The sequence below is a fragment of the Dromaius novaehollandiae genome, chromosome 7 (genome assembly GCF_036370855.1).
Source record: "Dromaius novaehollandiae isolate bDroNov1 chromosome 7, bDroNov1.hap1, whole genome shotgun sequence".
NCBI lineage: Eukaryota > Metazoa > Chordata > Aves > Casuariiformes > Dromaiidae > Dromaius > Dromaius novaehollandiae.
Genome location: NC_088104.1, coordinates 751,105 through 776,083, shown reverse-complemented (window position 1 = coordinate 776,083; position 24,979 = coordinate 751,105). Strand labels below are relative to the sequence as shown.

Below are 24,979 nucleotides of genomic sequence, written 5' to 3'. Positions count from 1 at the left end.
CTTAGGAATACCTATCAGCCCTCGCAGCCATTGGAGAGCTCCAACCAATTGCTGTACATCATGCAACGTCCGTATCTCTTTATTGAGCTTTATCGGCTGTGGGACCACAGCTCTGGGGAGGATGGTGGTTCCCAGATAGTCGACAGATTCTCCCCTTTGCGTCTTCGCTTTCTGGACGTACAATCCCGCTTCATTTAGGCAGTTAATTACTGCCTGTTCTGCCTGATCGGTTTCTTGCTGGGTCTCTGCAGCTATTAGGAGGTCGTCCATGTAATGGATGATAAGCGCGCGCGGGAACTGCGCTCTTACCGGCTGCAATACCTTAGCTACTGCCGCCTGACAAATCGTAGGTGAATTTTTCATGCCCTGCGGGAGGACTGTCCATTGATATCGCGCTGCTGGCTCCTGCAGATTCTCTGAGGGCAGTGTGAAGGCAAATCGAGCTTTGTCCTGAGGGGCTAATGGTATAGAGAAAAAGCAATCTTGGATATCCATCACCACCACTGGCCAATTCTTTGGTATTGCTGATGGTAGTGGCAACCCTGGCTGGAGGGCACCCATCGCTTCCATCTGCTGATTTACCGCTCGTAGGTCGTGCAGTAATCGAAATTTAGACTTATCCTTTTTGTGTATCACAAATATAGGAGTGTTCCAGGGACTGTGGCTTTCCTCCAGGTGTCCCTGCTCTAATTCTCTACTTACTATTTGTCGGGCAGCCGCCAATTTGTCCGCTGTCAATGGCCACTGCTCTACCCACACAGGCTCATTGGAGCACCATGTCAACGGGACAGCGAAATGAGCCCCGAGGAGGTAGGCAGTGGCCCTTACCCTAAATTTGTCAGGTGAAAGCCGCTTTGCAATAAGGCATCTCGCCCTAACAATGGTTCCCCTATGGCAGTTATGTACGGCCGCACACGGATGATCTGAGCAGGCCTATCCGGGTCCTCCAATACAATTGTGATATCGGTTTCAGAAATCATAGCCTCCGCCCTGCCTCCCACTCCATCTAACGAGCTTGCCACTTTTGCTGGCCAACTCGATGGCCACAACCACGAGGGCACACATGTAACATCTGCCCCCGTATCTAGCATCATTATTAAGGGGATGCTAGGAGGACCCGCCCCTGGTGGGCCTATCAGATGCGCTTTCACTCGGGGTCTCTTCTCACACCCTAAGACCAGGGCCACGCGGGGTTTCCCTTCGGAGTTTGGTCGCTGGAGCTGTCCATCAGCAGTGTGTTGTTGTTGACAGGGGCTACTTGAAGCCGGCTCACCGGGGAGGGGTGGCCCCCTAGTTGCCCTCCCCGCTTCTCGTTTCCCGACCGCCGACAATCTCGTGCTCTGTGTCCTGGTTTTCCACAGGCCCAGCATGTAAGGCTCCCCATACCCCTTGTTGGGCGCGCGTAACTTCCCTTATTCGTGCACTGTGCTCTCAAATGGCCCATTCGCCCGCAGCCAAAGCATGGGCCTCCCTTTGGACCTCCTCTAGCTCTAACCTCCGGCATTGCCATAACTGCTGCAGCAATCTGTAGGGCTGTGGTCTTGTCCCGGTGTTCTAATACGTACTTGATTGTCTGCCCTAGACTTGCTCCCTTAGGCGCTGTTCTTAGGATTTCTTTTGTCAACTCGTTGCCCTGTTGTTTGATACATTCCAACATCACCGCTCCTTTTGCAGCGTCTGGTAAAGATGCAAGTTCTACTGCTGCCTGTAGCCTGTCACAAAACTTGTCAAACGGCTCTCCCACTCTCTGCTTCACAGTCGTCCATGGCTCTGCCTGCTGCACCAGTGGCCCAATATCATCAAAGGCCTTTCGAGATGCTTCTGTTGTCACCAGTATCTCCCGAGGTGTCAGGCCCGCTGCCTGCTGCTGGGGTGTAGCCATGGCCGCATCATTTCCTCTTAACCGCGGTAGGGTGGATTGGCCCAGTGGGTTCTGCGGGTCTGCCTGTGCGGCCATCAACGCCTGCTGCAAGCGCGAGGTCCACGCTTCTTTCCACATAAGGACCATCGTGGGTGATAAAACCAGTCGCGCGAGGGCGCGACAATCCCACGGTATTAGGCCTCCCGCGTGTGCAGCGTCCAGCAACGTCTGTGTCACCGGGTGTCGCAGGCCCTGTTCTTGCACTGCTTTCAATAGCTGCTGTACCGTCTTTGGATCGAGGGGCATCCATTCCACTGCCCCCCCCCCCGGGGCAACTCGTACTGGGAAGGCCCCTATTGGCGCACGAAACTTGAGGCCACTCAGGGCACATTCCGTCGCTATCAGTTTCCAGTCTGTTAGGGGAATTTCTTTTCCCCCTCCCGCTTGGGCAGAACCTGCTGTCTCTGATGGCCCTCTTTGTTTAGCTGTTGCCTCTAATAGCCCTCTTTGTTTAGCTATTTCTTCTGATAGCCCTCTTTGTTTAGCTGTTTCTTCTTCCAGAGCTGTAAGCAGCATAAACATCTGCTCCATATCTCTTGTGACTTTCCTCCTCCTTTTTTTTTTTTTTTTTTTTTTCTTTCTCCTTCGCCTCTGACTGCGGCGGGGGAACTCCGCCCTAGTTGCTGCACCTGAGTCTTCAGTCTCCTCCTTCCGCAATGCTGGTCGACACCCACTCCTCTCTCGGCCAGCGCCATTTTTTCCCGGGTGCGGGACCCTCGGTTTTTCCCCTGCTTCTGGTCTTTCCCCTGCTTCTTTTCTTTCGTCCTCCCACTGCACCCGAATCATGGTCCCCGGTAGCCAGTCTCGGGGATCATCCACTATAAGCGGTCTTTCCTTTTCTTCTGCCTCCTCCACTTTCACCTTGCTTTCTTTTCCTCTACCCGCCTCTGGCTTTTTCATATCTGGGTCTCCACAAAGGTCTCCTGGTTCTCCTAGTTCTCCCCCTTCCATCGCCCTCATTTCTTTCCACGGATACCGCGGCGGAGGCGGAGAAGAGGGCGTTATTGGGTAAGCCTCTGGAGTTTTTGCCTCCCCCTCTCCCCGCTCTGGATCTTGATTAACCGCCTCCTCCTTTATGTCTGTTTCCACACTCTCCGTTTTCACTTCATCCCCTACTATCGCCTCTCCCTCTATCGCCTCCGTTCGCTCCTCTGCGTTTGCTGCTGTCTGTGTTGCCATTTCCGCGGACATGTGTAGCGCCGCGCGGGCAGCCTGCCAGGTCTCAGGCTCCTCCCTAGTCCTTTCTAAAATGATCGTTATATTTCCCCACGTCTTAAGCTCTGCGGCCTTCTTAGTGGCCATAGCTCTCTGAGCAAGTGCTCGAGTGCACTTCTCCCAGTTAGAAGGGGAAAAAATGTCCCCTGTTCTAACTATCGCTCCATCTTTCAGGAGCCGCCCGACGCAGTTCGCAACTGCATTCGCTCTCATAGAGAGCCCCCATTCCCGGGCACCCACGCGTATAACCTTAACTACCGCGTCCATGATCCGGATCCTCTCGACCGCCTGCGGTCCGCCGTCTCAGCTATCACGTCGGGGTCACCACTTGTCGCCTTCTGATGCGACACTCTCCCGTTCGCCTGAGACGGCACGGAGGCTCCCCCAGCCTCCGGGCCAATGAGCACTGACACCAATATGAGGATGCTGCAAATGGCGTTTATTGTACGCATGTATTTGCTTATATACCTACAAGCATACTGCTATCTCTACGTCATATCCTTCCTCTTCCTTCCTCTTTCCGTGCCATCGCGAGATCTTCCGATCGCCGTTCCCTACATTTTTCTGAATGGGATTTGAAAGACTGATTACTGAAAGGAAAAGCCTGACTCTGTCCTTTCATTACTTCATGATGCGCTTGCACATTTGGAAGTCCACTTGGAGATCTGAAACGCTGGGTTGTAGTAACAGAACTGTAGAAAGTGGTATAAAAATGGGGTGTGACCCAGGGAACTATGGTGTGTTCTGTGATTGTTTGGGTTACTACTAATTGATGAAAGAGCTGGTTTTTACAAGTAACGATTTAAGGGAATACGTTTTCATTTTCTGTAACCCTAAGGCTACGTGTTTCACTTCGACTCTTCAGAATCGTGTTGCCCGACTTGGAGCAGTTCCCATCCGGAGCCGCCCGGGAAGGGGCTCGCGGGCCGAGGGCCGAGCGGGGCCGCGGTGCGGGGCAGGGGAGGCCGGTCCCCAGCAGCGGGAGCTGCCGGGCGCCGGGGCCGCTGCCGCCTCTGCCTCGGTTTCCGCCTGCCGCGGCCCGCGCTGAGGCTCCGCGCTGAGGCACCGCGCGGCAGCTCGGCCCCGCTCTTCACCGCCTCCCTGGGCACGAGGCGGGGCGAGGAGCAGCCCTGGGCGGGGGTCACGGCGGCGTGGCGGGGGCCGGAGGGGGCTTCTCGGGGATGAGGAGCGGGATTTGGGGGGAGCGAGGCCGGGCCGCTTGCAGGGGCTTTGCCGGAGGGCGGAGGCGCTGCGATGCGGGTGGGAGAGGAAGAAATACCCGCTCTGGACCTAAATGTTTTGTACTGAGGGAGGACAGAGTGCGGTGTGATGTTTATGTCGTCACGTTTATGGCTTGGTCTTTTTTGGAAAATGACCTGTGAAGGAAGGCAGGCAGGCAGGCAGTTGGTCTGTTCGTGTGGCTGAACCGGCGCGTTTGGCTTTCCTTCTGCCACTCCGGTGCCTGGAGATTCGGTAGCGCGGTACTTGTGCACCGCCTCTTTCCTGGTACCAGCAGATGAACAGCAGCGTGGCAGCGGGTGGGGAAGGGCTGTTCCTGCAGGCTCTGCCCAGGCTGCCGCTGGTCTCGCGCCGTCGCTGAGGGGAGGCAGTGGAGCCCGCCTCGGGCTGCGGCGCTTTTGGAAGCGACTCGTCCTTTCCGTTGGCCGTGACAGGGGCCGGCGGGCGGCCCGATCCCTGCGCCGCACGTCAGCCCGCGCGGCTCCTCCGCGGCCTCTCGGCGCTCCTCGCGCTCCGGTTTCTCCCATCGTTCGACTCCCGCGGTGGTTCGTGTGAAGTCCCCCGTTCCCCACTGCCACGGGTGGTGCCAGCTTCCTTAACAGTCTGGAGACCACCTGCTACTGTACTTAATGGGCGGATAAACCTGAACGGGAATAACCCCTCTTACAGCAAAAGTGTCGCTATGTAAAGCAGTAAGAGTGCTTTTTCTTACACGTGTATTTTCATCTCTCTTCTGGTTTCCATTAGTCTTTTCCAACTACGACTGCCTGTAATAGCATGAAGTCCTCTGACAAAACAGCTCTGTGCCTGTGCTTGGTCTCGGTATGTAGAAGCAAATGTAAAATGCAGAAAATGTCCTAAAATGAGTGATCCTTCAGAGCAATTTCAGAAGAGATCACTGGTAAATCTAGTGAACGACTCTTCTAACCAAGAGGGAAACGTGCAGCTTTCCAGCACGTCCGCCGTTGCATGAAGACTGTTACTTTGGTGGTGTTGCCTGCGCCCCTCAGGCCCCCAGCAGCCTCCCCCACCGCAGCTGTGTGCTGATCCGGCGCTTCCCAGGCCGGTGGGAGAGGAGGGACGGCTGTGGTTGCAGCGGGTCAGGGTGCGAAGGTCCGGCGCGTCTCCCCTGGCCTTGCAGCCCGTTTGCGGTGGGAGCTGCCGCATGTTTGCGCTTGCATGCTGCCTTCTCCAGGCGTCCCGCGTTGGCTTGTTCCGAAAATCTAGAGAGGAATTTTGATTACTACGACATAAAATTAGACATTACGAGCTTTATTTCCTTTCCAAGGAAGCTGAAGCGTGGTATATGTACGGAAGATAAATGAATACCACATACATGCTATTTTAAAACTCTCAAACACTTGCATGCCGTAACAGTCCTTGTAATCTAGTTAATAGTAACTTCTGTAGTCGGAGAAAGGATTTGTCTTTTTTCCCATGGGCTGGAGCTGCGGCACTGTCCTGCTCCCGGAGCTGGGGAGCGGCGGCCCTGGCGCCCCTTTCCACGCTGCCCGCAGCCGGGGGAGGCTGCTCCGACCTCACTGCTGTAACTTCCTCCTCTCCAGCAAGAGCCGCAGCAGCGTTGTTTGCGTTAACCTTTTATTACCGCATTTAGTCTCTTCTGTGGTTTGTCCTCAGCAGCAAAGCAGCAGTCTGTGGCCTGTCATTCTTCTATGCTGAAAAGTGTACGTGATAAACCTCAAGAAGGGATAGGATCACTAGAAGTTTGATATTAATATTCTACGTACATCTTGGATTTTGCTGCCTTTAATATGTCCCACAAAATGGTATTTTTGCAATAGTTTTTAAACTTCATCCTGCCTGGTTGCTTTGCCCAGCCTTGAAGTTCTGTACGTAATCCTGGTTTAAATCTGTGAAGGCGAAGCAGAGTAATAGCAACATATGTTGATATTAATAATATGAAGTTCTCTGCCATTTTGATTAAGTTTGAAAAGGCTGCAGAACAAAGACAAGAGAAATAATTTGTAATCTTGAAGACTTGGGTTTATTTAAGCATCACTGGCTCAAAATATAAGCTATTTTAATATATCGTTTCTTGCAGGCAGAATGCCAGCCCCGGAGCAGACCCCAATGGTGGAGGAGGGGCTGCCGCAGACGGCGCAGGAAACGTCCGCAGGCCCAGGCATGGAGCCGGAGACCACTGCCACTACCATTCTAGCTTCTGTGAAGGAACAGGTATGCTGCTTATTCTTTAGCGATTCAGAAATTCAGTATGCTTTCATCATTGAATTCAGTATGGGTTAATCACTGTCCATTACGGCATTACTGAAAAGAAATATCGTTGTTTCTAAAATGTGTTTCCTACTCTTAATGTAGTATATTTTGTGGTTATTCAAATACCGGCTTAGGCAAAAGACATGTCAAATCTGAACATAAAGGGTACGTTTAATTGCAATAAACAGAAGCATCATTATGATAATCTGTATCCGTTGTAATGTGTGCACTGAACTGTTGCTGTAAATCAGACTTGAAATGCAGGTTTAGTGTGTAAAAGCTAGTGTAAAGTTGATGCCGCTTTGGGAACAATTTGTTTTTGTCCATTCTGTAAAGTTGCATACGGTGTTACAGAAATATGCAGATAAAGATTTGGTATGAGATGTTAATTATGTTTTGTTAAAGAATGGTTTGAGCTTTGAGTTCACTTTTAGCTCTAGATAATACCACCAAAATAATACTATATTTGAAGTCTGTGACATATTTAGGGACATATATTTATGGACATATATCTTAGTTATAGTCTCTATAGGAAAAAAAAAACAACTTGTGTTTGTAAACAAAGTTCAGCCTAATTTGGGAGATTACTTTAAGGAAAAATATCAGTTTTACAAAGAAACTTCCTAAGCAAAGTTTTTAAAAAAATGAAGGAGATAAGAAGTTGGCTTTTCATTGTCAGAACTATAAATAATGATCTTCTGTCTGGGTTTAATATATAAATTGCAACATCTGAATAGGGATCTTTAAGATGGCAATAGCAACCTTAATCGTGTCTCAGTGGTATTAAAGTTGATCTTCCAGTATGAAGGATGTTAATGCTGGAGGCTACTGAGATATGAATAATCACAGTCAATTGGGTTCCTGTGATCTTGAGCCTGAGACAGCAATCGGTCTTGTGCAATCTTAAACTATTGCAAATGTCAAAAAGGACTTGTTTGCTTAAAATACATTTGTGGTGATTTTAAGTTAGTCCATTTTATTTTGCAATTAACAGACAAAGAACATGCTTGTAATCGTAGCTCAGATGATGAGCAGCATTCCAATAAATTACAGCACTGTAACTCCTAGTGATCACCTGCCAATAATCTTAGTGCTGCAATTGCTATCCTGAAGTGAGTTTTGTGTAGTTTTAATGCAACAGTGATTGCTTAAACTGAAAATACAATTATGATCACATTTTCTATATTGGATTGATACATGATACATATAATAAAAAAGCATTTGTTAACATCTCCTTTTCTACACAATAAATGTTTTTCTTGTTCTTAGAGGAAAAAAATTAGAATGGAATACTTCTTCATTTTTAAAAGGAGGCTAAAACCTCTTATTTTCATTCAAAGAAAGACTACTAAATATATGGACAATTAAGTAACCCCATTCTGATCAGAGGAGAAAATAGTTGGTGAAACACAGACTTCAAAACTATGGCTTAAGTGTAGTATATATGGACACTTCAGAATGAATGGGAGGGAGAGGAAAATGAAAATCATAATTCTCTCTTGCAAATGGTAAACGAAGGTGTTGAAGACTGAGCTGTAGCTTTTTGAGATTTTTTTAACTGTTCATATTGATTGTGGACACTGACATATTCAACACCCTTCCTGTATGGCAGAAAGCCCAGAACAGAATATTTTCCAGTGTGGTTATTTACTTTATTATGCTTGAACAGAGACTAATGTGCTATTTGCTGTGGCCTAACTTCCTCTTACTCAGGAATCCCTTTTATCTGCAGTGGGTCTGTGTTTGTAAAATAGAGCTGCCACACCTTAACTATTACTTCAGTACTTTCGAAACACTTATTACAGTAGAACCACAATTCAGAAAAATGTTTGTTGTGTCTTGTTGATCTGTGCAAAGTTTTAACTTAATAAAAAGTATTTAAATTACTACAGCGCTTCGGAAATGGGAAGGTTTAATTCACTCAATAACGTTAAGCAATGTCTACTGTAATGGCATACGTAGGTGTCGTTTATATAAAAAGCTGCACTAATTATCCTGTGAGCTTTGTAAGGCACTCTGAATGAACTGTCTGTTTGTGTTTGTTTTTTTCCTATGGCTGCAAATCAGCTTAAAGCAACACTTTTACCAGGGTAGAGTAGATGTGTCCCCTGTACTCTGAGAAGTCCCTCATTGAGACAAAGTTATCAATCAAAAAATCTATCTATTCATTTTTGGTGTTACAAAATAGGTGCAGAACAAAATGCGATCTGTGGTGAAACTGATGTTTCTACAGCTTTGCCTATGCTCTTCTGACAAAACTTAGTTTTTGTTTCAGCATGAAATCACATACCTAATTAGTATAAGTTAAGGCACATGCGCACATACACATACATTGCATCTCTACTAGAGGACTTCCATTTTGAATGCATAAAATCCTAAGACTGTACAACTGTAGTGAAGCCAAAGCATATTTTGGGCTTTTTTTTTTCTTTTTGTTTTGCAATAGCTATATCGATTAGATCCTTTTTTTTTCTTTTCCCAATCCACCTGTTTCACTTCTAAAGTACTGTGAAGTTTGCACGCTTTTACGGATGGAAGCATCTTAGGAAATGCTGAAAATAGTTTTATATAAAATTAAGCATTAAAATATGTGACTTTATGTCTGGAAACTGAATCCTGGGGAATACTTGGATAAAAGTTTAGCTCTATAGAGAGTCTCCCATCCACATTTAAAGTGAGTATTTTCACACTGTAACAGCATGCTATTACAGATTGGAAAGGCAATATCATAGCCGTAATTTTTTTGAAATGTAAAGGCAGCTAATTGCCCACTGCTTCTCAAGATGAAGGTATAGATTTGTGGAATCGCTGCTACTTTACACGTGCAAACCTTGTGCTACTGAATTTAAAATGACTTGCTGCTGACTTGGCAAGATTGAATGTATGAACTGAATTTCCTGTTTAGCGTGTTAGTTTTCCTTTTTGGTGATTGGGCTTGGGGAGAGGAAGGTCTTGCAGGAAAAAGCTTGCTCCAGCTTTAAAAACCAACATGAATGTAGATGTTTTTGACATCTACAGTTGTACAGCTTTTCATCGTCTTTTCCTTTACAAATGGGCGGTAATAGTTTAAGAATGATTGGTATGCTTTCGGATGAATAGGAAACCCCAAGAGACTTTTGATTAAATGTTTTCCTTGAAGTGTTCACTTTTGTTTAATGCTTGAGCAAAACCTTTTCTTGTTCAGTAACTGTATTGAACCATATATTTAGAAACTGTGTGCTTTACTTTTTTCTCTTCATTTCTCTGTATGAGTACAAAATTCTTTATTTCTCAAGATGTTTTTCATAGGGTTTTTCTGTGCCGAGAACTAAGCAAAAATCTTACTTTTTTAATATGGAAAAGGAGGCAGGAATGCATCCTCTGTATAGCAGAAGATTTATGATTGCATTTTTAAAACTCATTTACTAAAATGAGTGTATTTTGTTTGGGAGAGTTCTTTACCAACTGAGATGCAGAGGAATTTGCTATGAAGTACTGCATAATCTGTGTAGATGTGTAACTTCAATAAGATATCTGAAGGAAGACTTGCTAACTGAACTTCTGGTAACTAGGCAAAAAAATTGAACAGTATCACTTTGAAGTCATGCTTTGCATGCACCCAGTCATCAATTAGATGGACAAATATGTGTCAGTCCTGGATGGAGGTCGGTCGGTCATTCTTTCTTTTGCTTAGCAAGCTGTGCATGAGTGAAATAAAACCCATGCCAAGATTTTGTGAGTGACTGGAAGAGGCTTTTATTTAAACTCTCTTGCTGGTTTTAATTCCCTAACTTTGAGGTTTACTACTTCTGCTGTTTAGAACCATTTCCAAATGCAGTAACATCAAGTCTGAGAAATCTACTTTCTAAAACTCTTATTCTAGGACAAAATATCTTATGTTCCTGTCTCAGATGAAACTGCTAACTGATTTCCTAGATCAAAATTCAGCATTCTACTTTATTAATATGAAAGTATAGAATCTGATTTTTCTTTCCAAAATGCATTGTTAGTTTTGTGGAGAAACCTTGAAAAAGAGCCTACCTAGAACTGTGGGTACCCTTGAAAAATACTGAAATACTTATTCCTTTTGTAACATTTTTATGTTTAGATTACCTGCCCATCTACTCTTCAACAGCACAGTTCTAGTCTACAGCTGGCAGAGCAGTATACTTTACTTCAGCACCAATTTAAAACAACCTAATGTACTGTAACACTTTCCAAAGAGAATGATGCCCAGAAGTCAGTGAAGACCTCAAGTGGCTTTCTTCCTTGCTGTCTCTATCGTTGCTCATCAGTATGTTTTCTATGAATTGCTAGCCATTTTCCTTAAATTTTGATCCCTCATCTGCTAGAGCAGCACTAAACCATTTTACCAGACTAGTGAACAATGTAGGCATAGAAGTATTAAGGGCTTTAATGGTCTACTGCTGTTGAATACAGAGTAAGTGAGCTCAGCCAATGATTGTGGCTGTGTCATTTCACATCCTGCAATCTGTGATTCTTTTTACCCTGTCCAATTTTTTTTATCTTTTGTCTTTTATTTTGGAAGATACTGAGATGCTGAACGCATGCAAATGCAGTTGTGTGTGTGAGTAAACTTTGTTTTTACAAAAAAAAAAAAAATTAAGATTGATCTAATATGGTCAGTGAAGAATTTAGTTTTGTCTTGATAGATTCTCGTAGAGGATTTAAATAGTGGGTCACTAGCATATGGTATTCAGGCTGGAAAAATACAGTGTTCAATGTATTTTTAAGTAGACAGTTTCTGAATGTATCTCAGAATTACAGCAGGTGGAAATGTAGAAGTCTGCATAGATCAGTCCATGTGCCGGAATTTGTAATGCGAAGGAGGTATAAATGAACAGCATTCTGTTTGTCCTCTTCTTTGTTCCATGTCTGCATCACATGAAATGTCCAAAATGTAATTGCCTTTTTTCTTTAGCACCATTGGACTTTCATAGGCAATGGGAGTTATGTGGCTCTGCACTGCACACTGCAGGTGAAGGAGGAATAGCTAATTCCAGGTAAAATATTCCTTTCAAAAGGCTAAGTGCACTCTCTAGGTCATCAGCTATTCTTATCCACTCTCAGACTGCTGGAAGAGGCTCAGCTGAATTGTTCAACCACCAGCATTGTTTTGGTTAGGAAGACATGCTGTAGTTCCGCTTACAGTTACTTCTGAACATTGCACAAAGTTGGTGACATTTGGCAACTTGAGCAATTTAGCATATCTCAGCGGTACTACAACCAGGAATACCATCCCACCCTAGCCCTGCCTGCTCCCACGGCCGGTGTCGGCAGCCACTCGGAGCTGCAGAAGCCGAGAAGCCACGGTCCGTCTCTCCGGACGTCCAGCATGCCCAGTCTTGGTCTGACTTGGCCGGCACACACCATTCGCAAGGCGCTCGGGTGTCGTCTTTGCCGCTTGTGCCGTGGCTGCTGATTCTTGCGTAGCCGTAACTGTGAAGTCTTCAGTTAGCCAGTCGGACCTTGCACTGTTTGTTAGGGGCTTTAACTTACCTGTGCTGTGTCAGAAGTTTTCAAATCACAACAGAGCAGGAAGAAGCTAATTTTCATTTCTCAGCACTCTGAATGTAGACTCTTCATTTTCATCCATGTTATTGAGGGAGAAAAATTTCCTGATTCACCAAAACGAAAATGTTGGGTCACTGCAATATTGTGCCGTAATGGGATGCGTATATAGAAAGCGCAGAATCAACTCTAAACCTTGTCCTACAATCCAAAGGCTACAAATAACAGGATGATAATCTTTGTGATCAGTTACGTAAACTACATTCCCATTACTTACCTGCGTGATATATTTTCCTCAATGTATACTGTATAATTTTGAAGAAAGTAGCTCTGGCCGTTGCGTTGCAGGCTGTGCGTTGCAGAAGGCTTGGCAGTACCGTTGGGTAGCGCGTGCCTTTGCCGTGTGGCAGTGAGGTCTGCCGCCTGCACGCAGGCCTCCGGCATGGCCTTGCGGCATAGGCGCTCTTCTGCAAGTGAAAAAAATAGCTGGTTAGTTGTTTTGCAACTCCTTTGCGACAGGCCAGTACCATAAAACTTAGGTAACTGTGATTTTTGCCTGGGGCTGCTGCTGCTCGGTTACTGGCAGCCGGCTTTGTGAAGGAGTGCTCCTGTACTGGGAGCCTGCCCTGCCGCTCCTCCCGGAGAAGTTGGCTAGAGAAAGAAATTCAGATATCTGTTAGACAGCACGCTGCTGCGGGAAGCTCAGCAGCACTACAGCATGGGTGGTAGGTATCCATTCAGAGTAGCATTTGCTTTGCCCCCACCGGATTTCTCCTGATCAGCATATATGGCTGATATTTAAATAAATGAAAGATGCGTACTTTGTTGTTGTTGTTGTCTTTAGAGCTTTTTTGTTTTGTTTTAATGGTTAGCATTAACATAACGGCATTAGCATAGGTAATGCATCTCCTGCTGGAAAAAATGTGCTACTACTGCAAAGGCAATTTGAGACATCAAACTGACTTTGTGGTCTGAAATGATTTTGCTTTTTGTCATTTTTCTGCTCTGCAAAAATTAGTATTTTCTGCAACTGTTAGACTTCCCTAATGTTTTAGAAAACACTTGTTTTGTGATGGTCATTCTTTTAGTTTCAGTGAGGAGCTTTTATTTTTTCCTTTAAACCTGCAGTTGTTTTACACCTCTAAGGTATAAATCATTCCTGACATGATCTGAATGATCGTATGGTTCATCTCTTAAACACCATTAGGACAGAAAGGCAACAAATCAGTTTTTAAAGGTGTGTTCCTGTAGATGTTGGCAAGCCTGCATTTTATTTTCCCGCTCCTGTGTGTCTGATTCCTACTATTGTAACTTCTTTTCCATTTTGCTTTCTCTTGTTTCCTTTGGTATATATTTCCTTTTAGTTGATCCACCTTATGTAAGAAGGTTTTCCAGAATATTTCAACCTGCTTGTAGGGTTTGGTAACTCCGTTTCTTCCAGAACACAAAACAAGAAAGATGCCCAAGGATAACATTCTCCCCTGCTGCAGAAATGCACATGACCTGCTTCAAAGGACTGTGCTAGACTGCGGGAGATGGCACAGGGGTGAGAGAGGGCTCAAATAAATGTGTGTTTGTAGCATATAATAACATTATTCTAGAAAACATTCTTTCTTTTACTAATGCCTCTGCCTGTAATGGAAGGCAAATTAATAGAGGTCAGTTGAGTGGAAGCAAATAATGGCTAGCATCTGTTTAATTTTATTCATCTAATAAAAAGATCAGTAATAGTTGGAATAACAAATATGCAATTTGAGTCTTGTGTTCAGATTCATAGTTTGTACAAATGACATTGCTGTGGGTGATGTTGCTATTTCAATATTGATTTAAAAGCAAGAATAGGAAAGAGCCTTAACCATAGGGTAAATATTATATATTATCACTGCAAGTGAGGAGTGTAATACTGTTTATTTTTTTAAAAAAAGATTGCATATATTACATGCTGTATAATATATTTTACTTGGAAAAAGCCTTATCTTGCCACCACTCATTTCAAAACTTAAGGAGCTTTAGCACATGAACATTTTTTGAAAATCATGGCATTTCCCACTAGCATGTTAATGACTGACTGGTGAACCAACTTTTAGATGAGCATTTCCTCTATATTCAGATTTGTAAATGGAAAATAAACTTTATTTATAAATTTCTTTGGCTTTTGGGCTCAACATGCATTTTTAATACTTTCTTTCCAAAGCACAAACTGTCTTAAAGGAGTAGTGACAGGATGCATATGTACCTCTTGATATAATGTGAAGTTATATCCCATGAAGACTTGCTATCAAATTCCAAAGATTGGATCTTTGCTGTTGGATGCAGTTACGTGTTGTACAAACCTTCTCATGCTATCCATATATAGGCCCCTAAATTTTATGGTCCAAAGGTTATGATATTCACAAAGCTTCTTGTATCGGGTCTCGGAATTAAAAGGACTTAGCCTTAGAATTCCATTTAGAAGAGGCTTTTAATAAAGTGCACATTTAGGACATATGTCCTAAAATGCTTTCTCATGTCTGACTTTGTAGAGCTTTTCTTGTTCTGAAGCTTGCCAACCTAATGAAAGGGGTTGTTTTCTCTCAAAGGCTATACTGTAAATAAGCAGTTAAGTTGCTCCATCAGCCAAAGATCTGAGTTGCCAGGAGGGAGCTGAGGACCACATCGCTCTCCTGCCTGCCCTGTGGTTTGTGCATTTATTCTGTGGGGAGAGGAAAGGGCTATTACTATAAGCATGCAACTATTTAAAAAGAAAAATACTTTGTGCCTTAAGGAAAAATGTCACTCTTGGACTTGCAGAATCCGGATGGCTCTCTGTTTTTAGGGTTCTTTTGATTACCTGAGCCCAAAACAATCAGTAAGTCATCCTAAAGTTCTAAAATACTACCCTGGCAATTGAAACATCTTAAAGTTTTGCTTGATATAGAAGCCCAAAATTGGTTTTGATGAGTTCTTCTTAATTTAGAACTTAGCTATCTGTGCTGTCATCAAAGAACTGTATTGCATGTAACGACTGCTCTTTCTACTTGCTCCCTGAAGTCCGTGTCAGTGTTTTCTTGTGTAATTGTCTAAAAAATTATTATGAACTTTTAGACTTGCAAGTATTACTCTGTTGATATCTGGATATTTGATTCGTTGAAGATGAAATCCAGTGGTTTCCAAATCATCTCACCTTGCAACTTGCCTTATGTAAAAGAAAACTGGGGAGGGCGAAGTCAAGTCTATGAAATGCTAGACCTGACACTGAACATTTTTAACAGTGCTACTAAATAGTCCGTTCTATTGAACTGTTATTAGCAGAACAGCAGCAGAAAAACACTGAATCATGTTCTGTTGATGTCTGTAATCTATGGCAGTAGTGTTAAGTTCTCAGAACAGTTGAGGTTGGAAGGGACCTATGGAAATCGTCCAGTCCAACCTCCCTGCTCAAGCTGGGTCCCATAGAGCACATTGCCCAGGACTGTGTCCGGGCGGCTTTTGAGCATCTCCAAGGATGGAGAGTCCACGACCTCTCTGGGCCACCTGCTCCAGTGCTCCGTCACCCTCACAGCGAAGAGGCTTCTCCTCGTGTTCAGAGGGAACTGCCTGTGTTTCAGCGTGTGCCTGTCGTCTCTCGTCCTACCGCTGGGCACCGCTGAAAAGAGCCTGGCCGCATCCTCTTCACACCCTCCCTTCAGATACTTACACACCCGACAAGGTTCCCCCCTCGGTCTTCCCTTCTCCAGGCTGAAGAGTGCCAGCTCCCTCAGCCTTTCCTCAGGAGAGATGCTCCAGTCCCACCGTCACCTGAGGAGCCCTTCGCTGGACTCACCCCAGTAGCTCCCCGTCTCTCCTGTACTGGGGAGCCCAGCACCGCACACAGCGCTCCAGGTGCGGCCTCCCCAGGGCTGGGCAGAGGGGCAGGATCACCTCCCTGCGCCTGCTGCAACGCTCTGCCCGAGGCAGCCCGGGACGCCCTCGGCCCTCTTGGCCACAAGGGCACACTGGCTCGTGGTCACCTTGTCCCCCAGGACTGCCAGGTCCTCCTCCGCAGAGCTGCTTCCCAGTGCCAGCCCCAGCCTGCCCTGGTGCAGGCGGTTGTTCCTCCCTGGGTGCAGGACCCTGCGCTTCCCTTCCTTGAACTTCACGAGGTTCCTCTCCACCCCGCTCTCCAGCCTGTCCAGGTCCCTCAGAAAGGCAGCACAGCCCCTGGGGGACCAGCCACTCCTCCCAGCTTTGTGCCACCAGCCAACGTGCTGAGGGTGCTCTCCGTCCCTTCATCCAGGTCACCGATGAAGAACTGGAACAACGCGGACCCAGTACTGACCCGGGGGGACGCCGCAGGCTACAGGCCTCCAGCTAGACTTTGCACCACCGATCACAGCGCTCTGAGCTCTGCCACTCGGACAGTTCTCAACCCACCCCACCGCCCACTCATCCGACCCACGCTTCCCGAGCTTGCCGCTGAGGGTGTTACGGGAGAGGGTGCGGAAAGCCTCGCTGAGGTCAAGACAGACAACATCCACTGCTCTCTCATCTAATATTAGTTCCACGTTCTGGTTACAAAAAGTTTGTCGGGCCGTATTTAGAAGATTGGGATATATTTACTCAGTTTAGTGAACTCCGAGAAATGTCTGAAAGTACTTACAATTATTTATGTCTTCTGGGAGGGACAGTAGCTTCTGCGGCATGTCTTCACCAGACCAGTTTGCTGTTTGGAGCTCGAGTCAGACCTTCACAAGTTGTTTTTCTCTTCATCGGAGCGGTTTCAGCACATCAGGGTTGCCTCTGCCCTTTGGCTCAGCCCTCAGCTGCCGTTCTAAGGAAGCCTTTGCCCTTCGTGAAATCAGTGCTGCCTAGGCTGTATGGGAGCTGCTTAGAGGCAGTCTCGTTGGGGAGGTCAGGAGAGAGAATCGTATCCCTCTTCTGCAAGGTAATTCTTGTTTTTGGAGTGGCCTGTTATCAGCCTGGTACCGCAACGCCTGCGCTGCTGCGAGGCCCCCGGAGCTGGAGCCGTCGGAGGGGCCCGCAGGCTGCTGGAAGCCCCAGGGAGGGCTGCTGAAGCGCTCTCGCTCTTACCGAAAAGCTGTTCAAACTGCAGGAAGTAGAGAGTTCTTTTAGCGTCCATTAATGCAAGTAAAGTGTTTAAGTTTCCTTTCTGTTTAATGCAAGGTGTAAAAAATAGTGTGCATTAACTATAGTCCATTACTGAAGTGACCTCTGTAATACGGCAAGGCATGTAACTACTATGTAATACAGTTAGATGACATACATTCAGAAAATAAAGCTTATGAGTAGTTTACTCTTTAAAATTAAATAGATACTTCTGTGCTATATAGGACTTTGATATAAGATTTGGTCCAATATTTATCAAATTGTTAAATCTTATACTTGATCTAATTTTAAATAGTATTAAACAGTTTAATTAACATTCAGTGGATGTGGAATACCAATTTGAAAAATAATACCATTGCTCTGTTAGAATTCTTTTCTCTCATTAACAGAAGCTAACTGTAAAGTAAAAGGTTTCTCTTATCCCTTGATGACATAGTATAGATGTTAGAATATTCTGTTTGTAGAAAACATTCCTAGATTTTGATAACAAACATTCTGGGTAGCCACTTGTATTTCCTGTGTTTTGCTCTGAGCATTATTTTCCAAAAGCCAGCATTTATAAAAGGGGGAAGGGTTGGTACCTTTGACCAAGAAATGTAACAAAACCAGACAAGTTGAAATAGCATGTGTCTACCCTCAGCCATTTTGAAATAATACATTTTAAAATTTTAAATGCAGATATCACAACATAGTGTAGTTTAGGATTTGAAGTTTTGCAACTGGAAAGGATAGGATACAGTATTTTCCAGTACACCTCTGTTATAGATGAAAATGAAGACTGACTTTACAGACGCCAATTTATTAGGCTGTGGCAACAGAAGGAGATACCAAAAATCTAAATTGGAGGACAAATAAAAACCACAGATGCTTGAACACTGTTTTCCTTTTTTAATGATAAGTTAGTGTTTGCATGGAACATTGATTTAAAGAACCATTAAATCCCCACTTTAATCTTCTAATAATTTATTCCACTAAGGAAGAGTCAAAACAAGAAACTGATTGCTGCAGAATTAATCCGCACCCATTTTTTAACATCAAGAATGCTTTTCTTTTTATTTTGAAATTTCAGGAGCTCCAATTTCAAAGACTTACCAGAGAACTGGAAGTGGAAAGGCAAATTGTGGCTAATCAGCTAGAAAGATGTAGGCTTGGAGCAGAGTCACCAAGTATCGCCAGCACAAGGTACAAGTCCTAATGACTTCACTTTCATATGTCCCATAAATTAAAGGGCTTTTTTAGTGGTGCTTATGTCTTTCATATACATATATACATATATATATGTATACATATATACATACACACATGTGCATATATACGCACACGTATGTGTATATTTATATCCATACATACTGATAGCTGCTCATCTCCCATTAGTATCTTAAGTATAAAAAATGTAGATTTCTATGAAGAGTTATGAGAGTGTTAAAAAGGCCTCTGTAATTATTGATTACATTTTCAGTATAGTGTATGTAAAGCTTCAATTTTGCTTTAAGTTTGCTAAAGTTTGTGTTTAAGGTTCAGCCCAAGAAAAATGTGGTAGGCTTATAAATATTTGTATCAAAGTAACAGTACTAGTTAAATGAAGTATTCTTTACAATATTGTTTTTTCTGTATTAATTATCTAGTTTTTTCTGGCTCTCTTGAAGTACCTTCTGTTGTTAAATTTGTTTTAGGGAATATCTTGTTATATGCATGTTGTTAGCATATTTTAAAAATTGCAAAACATACCTAATATGTTTAACATACAGTGACAATAACTATAGCAACGTATTTTATTAATTTTTTAACTAAAAGTAGTACACTGATTTTTTAAATTATTATTATTGTTACTTCCTTAGCAAACTTTTTAACACTAAATGTGTTTGGCTGGTCATTTGTCTCGAAGATAGTAAATAATTGGTAGCTCTTGCATCTGAAAATCTTGATAATAATATATTCTTTTATGAAACAAATGTACCTGCATTTCAGATTACAACAAACTTCATGTTGATATATGTGTGTGTATATATATATATATATAGGGAATATTTTCTGAACACTATAATTTCTTGCCTTAAATACTGTTTGTATTCTTTCAGCAATAAATTTAGGTATCATTTTGAATTGTTTCCATTTTGAATTGTGGCAATAATAAATATTTCTGCAAATCAAATGGAAAGTTGTTCCTGCAAAACCTTAAGGAAAAGGAGGCAATTATTAAAAAAAAAAATCCAGTGTACCAGCTAACAGTTATTTTAAACTTGAAACTACTTGATCTGAGTTGTCATATGTCTGTATTGTTATTGGCATGAGAATTCTTCTCCTTGAGAAACTTTGAAATATTCAAGAATATTCTTTGAACAAAATGACTATTTTATACCCTCCTGCCTGCCTCCACCCTCCATTTTCCCCCTTCTATTTTCCCTCTGGACCCAGATATTCCACAGCTGTTGTTCAAATGTTGGTTTGAAACCTAAAAAAAGTAAAGATCCTATGAAAGCATAAGATACAATCCTCAGTTGTTATTATTTATAACTCTAAGTAGCTCTCAGTCCTTAATATCCAATTTCAATTAATTTCCCTGAGCAGTATAAAAGAAAAACAGTTTTTCTACATCCCAATCCAGCGAATTTCACATACAGAGAAGACCAGAGTTATTTTATCCCCTAAATAATCTAATGGTCAGTGCAGTTTTTGAAATAATATGCAATTACCAGTCTATACAATGCATTAGAGATAATACAGTTGTATCAAATACTATCACTTACCAAGATGGAAAACATAATTTACAGCATCTGTAAATATGGAGTAATTTCTGCTTTTGGTTGCTTTCTTACAGCTAAATGACACTTACTTGTGTAAAAGAGATAATGAAAGCGTAAGGGAAGAAAACATTAGCACTCAATTGAAGTTATTTTGTTGTGTATATTAGCATGTGTTAAATTTGGGAGTCTAATTAACTCTTCAAGCATGTGTTTTCAGGGGCCATAAGTTTTCCATAGGTATTAATAAAGTACTTCATAGACTTAAAAATAAAGCCTAATTATATTCTTAGTTCTTACAGACACCCCTGTATTCTGACCCCATTCTTACTTTTCTAAACTTTCTTATCCCAACTAGATCTAGTCCTGTAGCAACGATACTGTGCTGTGTTACAGTTCCTGAGGGATACTGGGTTAAAGCTCGGATCTGGCAATATGCTCTGAGAGACGTGTGTCCTTGGTTAATTCTTTGGCTCACTATCCTTTAGTGTGCAAATGCCTTCTAAGAGATGTGTGAGAAGCTGAAAAAATCTGTATTTGAGTATGAGATGCTCCCATTCCTTCACAGTTGCTTCCCATGGAGCTGGATCTAGGTGAGTTGTTGGAAGAATCAAGTAAGGTAAAACAATAGCTTAGATGAGGAGTATCAAAGCAGACACAAGTACAACAGCAAAATTTACAGTCATGAAGATGTGTGTTCTCCCAAACTGGGTGATGCACATATTTTGGTAAGGCTGACAAGAAATTAAGTAAGAGGGCACCTGAGGTACGGAGAAGGCTGGAAACAGCAGGCTGTCTGGAGGGATTGGCTGGGGACGGCTGACAGCCCAGGCAGAGAAACGCAGAGACGCCGAGCACTCAGGAAGCAAGATGGTCTGTTTTTGCTAGCCAGGTACAGTGTCTGTCTGTCCTGAGAGCGTATAAAAAAAAAGTGAAATTGAAGTATAAGACATATAAGCCTTTTTATTTTTACCCTTTGTTCAGGTTTTCTGTTCCTGAGGAGATGAGCAATGCTTTGTATCAAAGATAGCGCTTTAATCCCCTCATGCTCGCAGGTTAAATGGCAGGGCTTTAAGTGTGCTGCCTCTCCCCTTAACACAGTTAAAAACATTTGGGAGCACAAGACTGTGTTCTGGAGGTCTGTTCCTGTTCTAGTCCACTACGTATAGTGCCTGCAAGTGGACTTTAATAATAGTGATAGCTGTATGGACATTTGAGCTGGCCACATAAAAAAGGGTGGCTTGGTTAGCTGTCCATCACCATTTGGAAAGCAACACTCCTTATTTTGTCTTGAGACAATAATAAAAAATTTTCTAAGCCTGGAAAAATTAGTTAGCCCAGTGCCTGGTTTGACCAGGTCTTTAGCATTTTTGTTACATATTTCAAACTCTTCAAAAGAATCTTTTATAGTTAATATCCTATAAACCCACCTTGACATTTTCCTTATGTTTAGCAAATACAAAATGATTTATTTCCAAGCAGAACCACTTAGAATTAATCACTTTACTTGCTAATAAATATTTCTGCATGGTCCTCCATATATGACATGGGGGAGAAAATCCTGCTGATGCAGTAGGACAAGAACTGGCCATCAAAGAATGTCCTCTTGGTTTAGGTTTGTTACTCTCTTGCCCACCTGTTCTCCAGCCAAATTGTAAGTGCAAGCAACGCGCAGGAATAGCTGCCTGTTTCGCTCCCTTAAGAGGAGTGTGAAGGATGAGTACGGTAGCAGATCTTCACATCCTGAGGCATTATAATGCCATGGGTGGAGAAAGACGCAGTCGGTCAGAGGTAGCTCAGAATTCCAGTATGTCTTTATTTAGTTTATCTGTAGGTTACTTGCCTGTTAAAATCCTTTCTCCTCATAATTTTTTTATAAATGGGTAATCCGCTCAGCCCTTCTAAGATCTTTAATGACATCCCATACACTTTCAAACCTCTTAAGAGACTGAAATGACTCAGGATAATGTCAGTGTTATACATAATTAAATATTTTACATGTATTATACACTACAAGGTCGTAGGTGGCTGGAAAGAACCATGTGAGGTTTCATTTATATCCATTTACTTCTTGTTTCGTCCTATAGCATGCTTATGTTTCCCTGGAAAGAGGCAAGCAGGCTGTTCAGCCTCCCACTCCACCTCGCACTCGTCTTTAAATCAGTGACATGGCTGATTGAGGTCGGTTCTGGGCTGCTGGCGTGTCGCAGCACGTGCTGATGCAGACAGATGTCTGTAGGTATCCAGATGCAGGAGTCATACTGCCTTATTAAGCAGGTTGCCTCACCCTCTCAGGTGGGAGTTGGTTTTATGGCTCTCACACAGTCAACCCTTCCTGCTGTTTTCAGGAGTTATTGTATCTAACTTGTACAAACTTGGTTGCTGGGAACCAAAAGGCTCATGTTTATTAATTAAATTGTAAAGTACTGCACTCAGATGCTTGTCACAAACACTTTAACAAAGGAAAGCGAAAGGCAGTGAGTGGCACAGTAGACTTTTATCTTTTAAAAAATGCAGGTCCTGTTGGCAGTACAGTAAATAGTCAAAAAATATTTTGACATTTCAAGTACTGACTGGTCAAGATGGATTCAAGCAAGTCTTTGGAAAGGCCATTTTTAATTACTTCTCATTGTCATTCTGATCATAAAATTTCTGCCACAAGTCAGCTTCATCTGGGATGTAAGAAAAAAATCCCAAACTACAGCGATAACAATAATATAGTAATGGCTCCTACCAGCTGGAATTAAACGTGTATACCTGATTTTCTGTAGGTCATTTGTGTTCAAGTACATACAAAATATTTTCATTAATCTGAAGTATTTATTTAATTTGAGTAATGCTGTGACAATATGAAGTCTTCTGGGCTTTATAAAACTAACCGTATTTTATAGCTACTAGAATGGTGGGGTTTTTTGCTTTACATAACAGATTATATTTTAATTAATATTGAGAAAAGAAGATTATGTGCAGTTTCTGCAGTAGTGAAAAATATTCTAAAGGGATTCAGTAAAATACTGCACTGATACTTTTCTGTGGAATGACCGTTTATTGCATTTTATGCCTACACACGCGTTTCTACGTAAATGCAGAACGCTTATGAGGAGCGCGGCTAGAGTAGATGGTTTTGCTGGAAAGGAGGCAGGCCGCTGGGCCCAGCCGGGTGACTCCTGTGCCACTCGCGGGCTGTACCGCGGGAGGGGTCGCGGGCCCTGCGCCAGCCCCACGCTGCGGGCACTGCGCCGCGTGCAGCAGCACGCCCCGGGCGGGAAGCTTTTCTAGCTTTACTCACTCTTGCAGAAACAGGTTAATTTTGTTCACGTAACATAGCAAATATTTCAGACATTTCAAAGAGCATATTTGAAGTTTCTTGCATATATTGTAGTATATGATGCCACCAAATTTTCATGGCTAATTATAATGTCCATAAAAATTACCTTTATAAGCAGTATGTGCTTTCCGGAGGGGAATAAAAATCACAGTAATTTAAATTCTTTATTAAGCCAGTATTCATATTGAAATTTGAAAACAAACAAAAAAAAAACCCAAAGAGCTGCAATAAATATAAAATGTAAATACAAAAAGATATAATTAATTATCTTTGTTGCAGAGCTAAATGTACAATAAAATCAGGGGTAAAATTTATCTCACAGTATTTAGTAAAATATGGATAATGTGAAATTAAGATGTCCTAGCTGAACGTTATAGAGCTATTGAAAGAACATTTTTGGCACCTAAATAAATATTCTATTTATCCAAGAAATTTAGGGGGAATAGTGATTAGATTATCAGTAGCTAGCTAGGAACTACTTGCGATGTTAGATAAAACATCTGGTCCTCAGGTTCCCTGACAGTGGCTGGTACTAACCATTGCAGGGGAAGAAACCGTCTCTGTTGCAGCGTGAATGAATGTCCTTTTGTTGGAAATTGGTCCATGCCACGATTGTTTTAGGCTTTATAGTTCTTATTTAGTATGTTATAAATGCTCTTTAATCTAACCATAGAGTTCCTAGTCTCTGTATTATTAAAAATAATAGATAAATATCTGGGTTTTACTTTATTACATTTTAGAATGTAATCATATCTTTTGACCTCAGTTACAGAACTGAACAGTGGATTGTGTTGGTTTTGTTTGTTCTTTTGTTCCCAAACCCATCAGTCTCACTGCGTGTCTCCTCTTGTCCCTATGCCTTTTGGTTACACTGTGTACTTCAGTACGCTCTTATTTTAGAATTGTCTTAGGAGACTAACTCATTTCTTCTTACCTTCCCTTTCTGCTGCTTCCCGGATAGAAAGGACAATCAGAACAGGGCCACTAATTTACATAACAGCATCAGCAAATTGTCAGTATTTTTTTCATGTTCTCTTCACAACACAGTATTCATTGGCTTCTTCTGACTGTACCTACATGTTGGACAGAAGTTTCCATTGGCGTGTTTCCTTCCATGTTTGTACAATTTCTTGTTTGCTACAGGGGATTTTAGATTTCCTTCAGGTTTTGGGGCAGTCCTGTGGGTGTGAGTAGCAGTGAGAGTGGTGCTTATGGGTACCTTGAGTCGTGGTTAAGGTAGACGTACAGCTTACGGTGTATGAGCTCTTACTAATATTCCTTTCTTTTCCTGTAACATCTTATATTTTTTGTCATAATACCTTCCGTACAGCCATCCCCTTTAATTGTTATCAAGTCATTAATAAAATAATATCATCTGCAGATCTCAGTGCTCTGTGCAAAGGTAGTTAAAGCACTCATGCCAGCAGACGTTCCGGGAATATTCTACAGGTATCTTTTGTCATTTAAAAAATATAAAGTATGTTTTTGCATTAGGTATTTTCTAATCTTACAGAAATACTTTTTCGTAATTTGATATGACTAGTCGGTTATCTGAGTGACTCTGTGTCATAGACTTCGTCAGAAACCTTTGAAAATGTAAATTAAAAAATGAATAGGCTTGCTGCTCTTTTCAGCCAGTCAGAGTATTTTGGTAAAGAGGGAGGTTGATCTTTTCCTAAACATATCTTGGCTTGCTTCTATCAT

The 24,979-nt window shown here is 42.8% G+C and overlaps 1 protein-coding gene across 10 annotated transcripts in view; it reads left to right on the top strand.

Annotated features, from left to right (window-relative positions):
* PKP4 (plakophilin 4) overlaps positions 1-24,979 on the top strand; it is a 101,695-nt gene that overhangs the window by 27,420 nt on the left and 49,296 nt on the right. For 5 of the 10 annotated variants that reach the window (XM_064514513.1, XM_064514514.1, XM_064514512.1 and 2 more), the window contains 2 exons: positions 6,438-6,571; positions 18,276-18,388. In XM_064514513.1, the coding sequence (XP_064370583.1) occupies positions 6,443-6,571; positions 18,276-18,388 (242 nt within the window). In that variant the 5' untranslated portion in view covers positions 6,438-6,442. Of the gene's footprint in view, positions 1-6,436; positions 6,572-16,659; positions 17,025-18,275; positions 18,389-24,979 lie in introns of those variants that run through there. The other 5 variants (XM_064514510.1, XM_064514508.1, XM_064514515.1 and 2 more) reach the window with 5 other exon arrangements.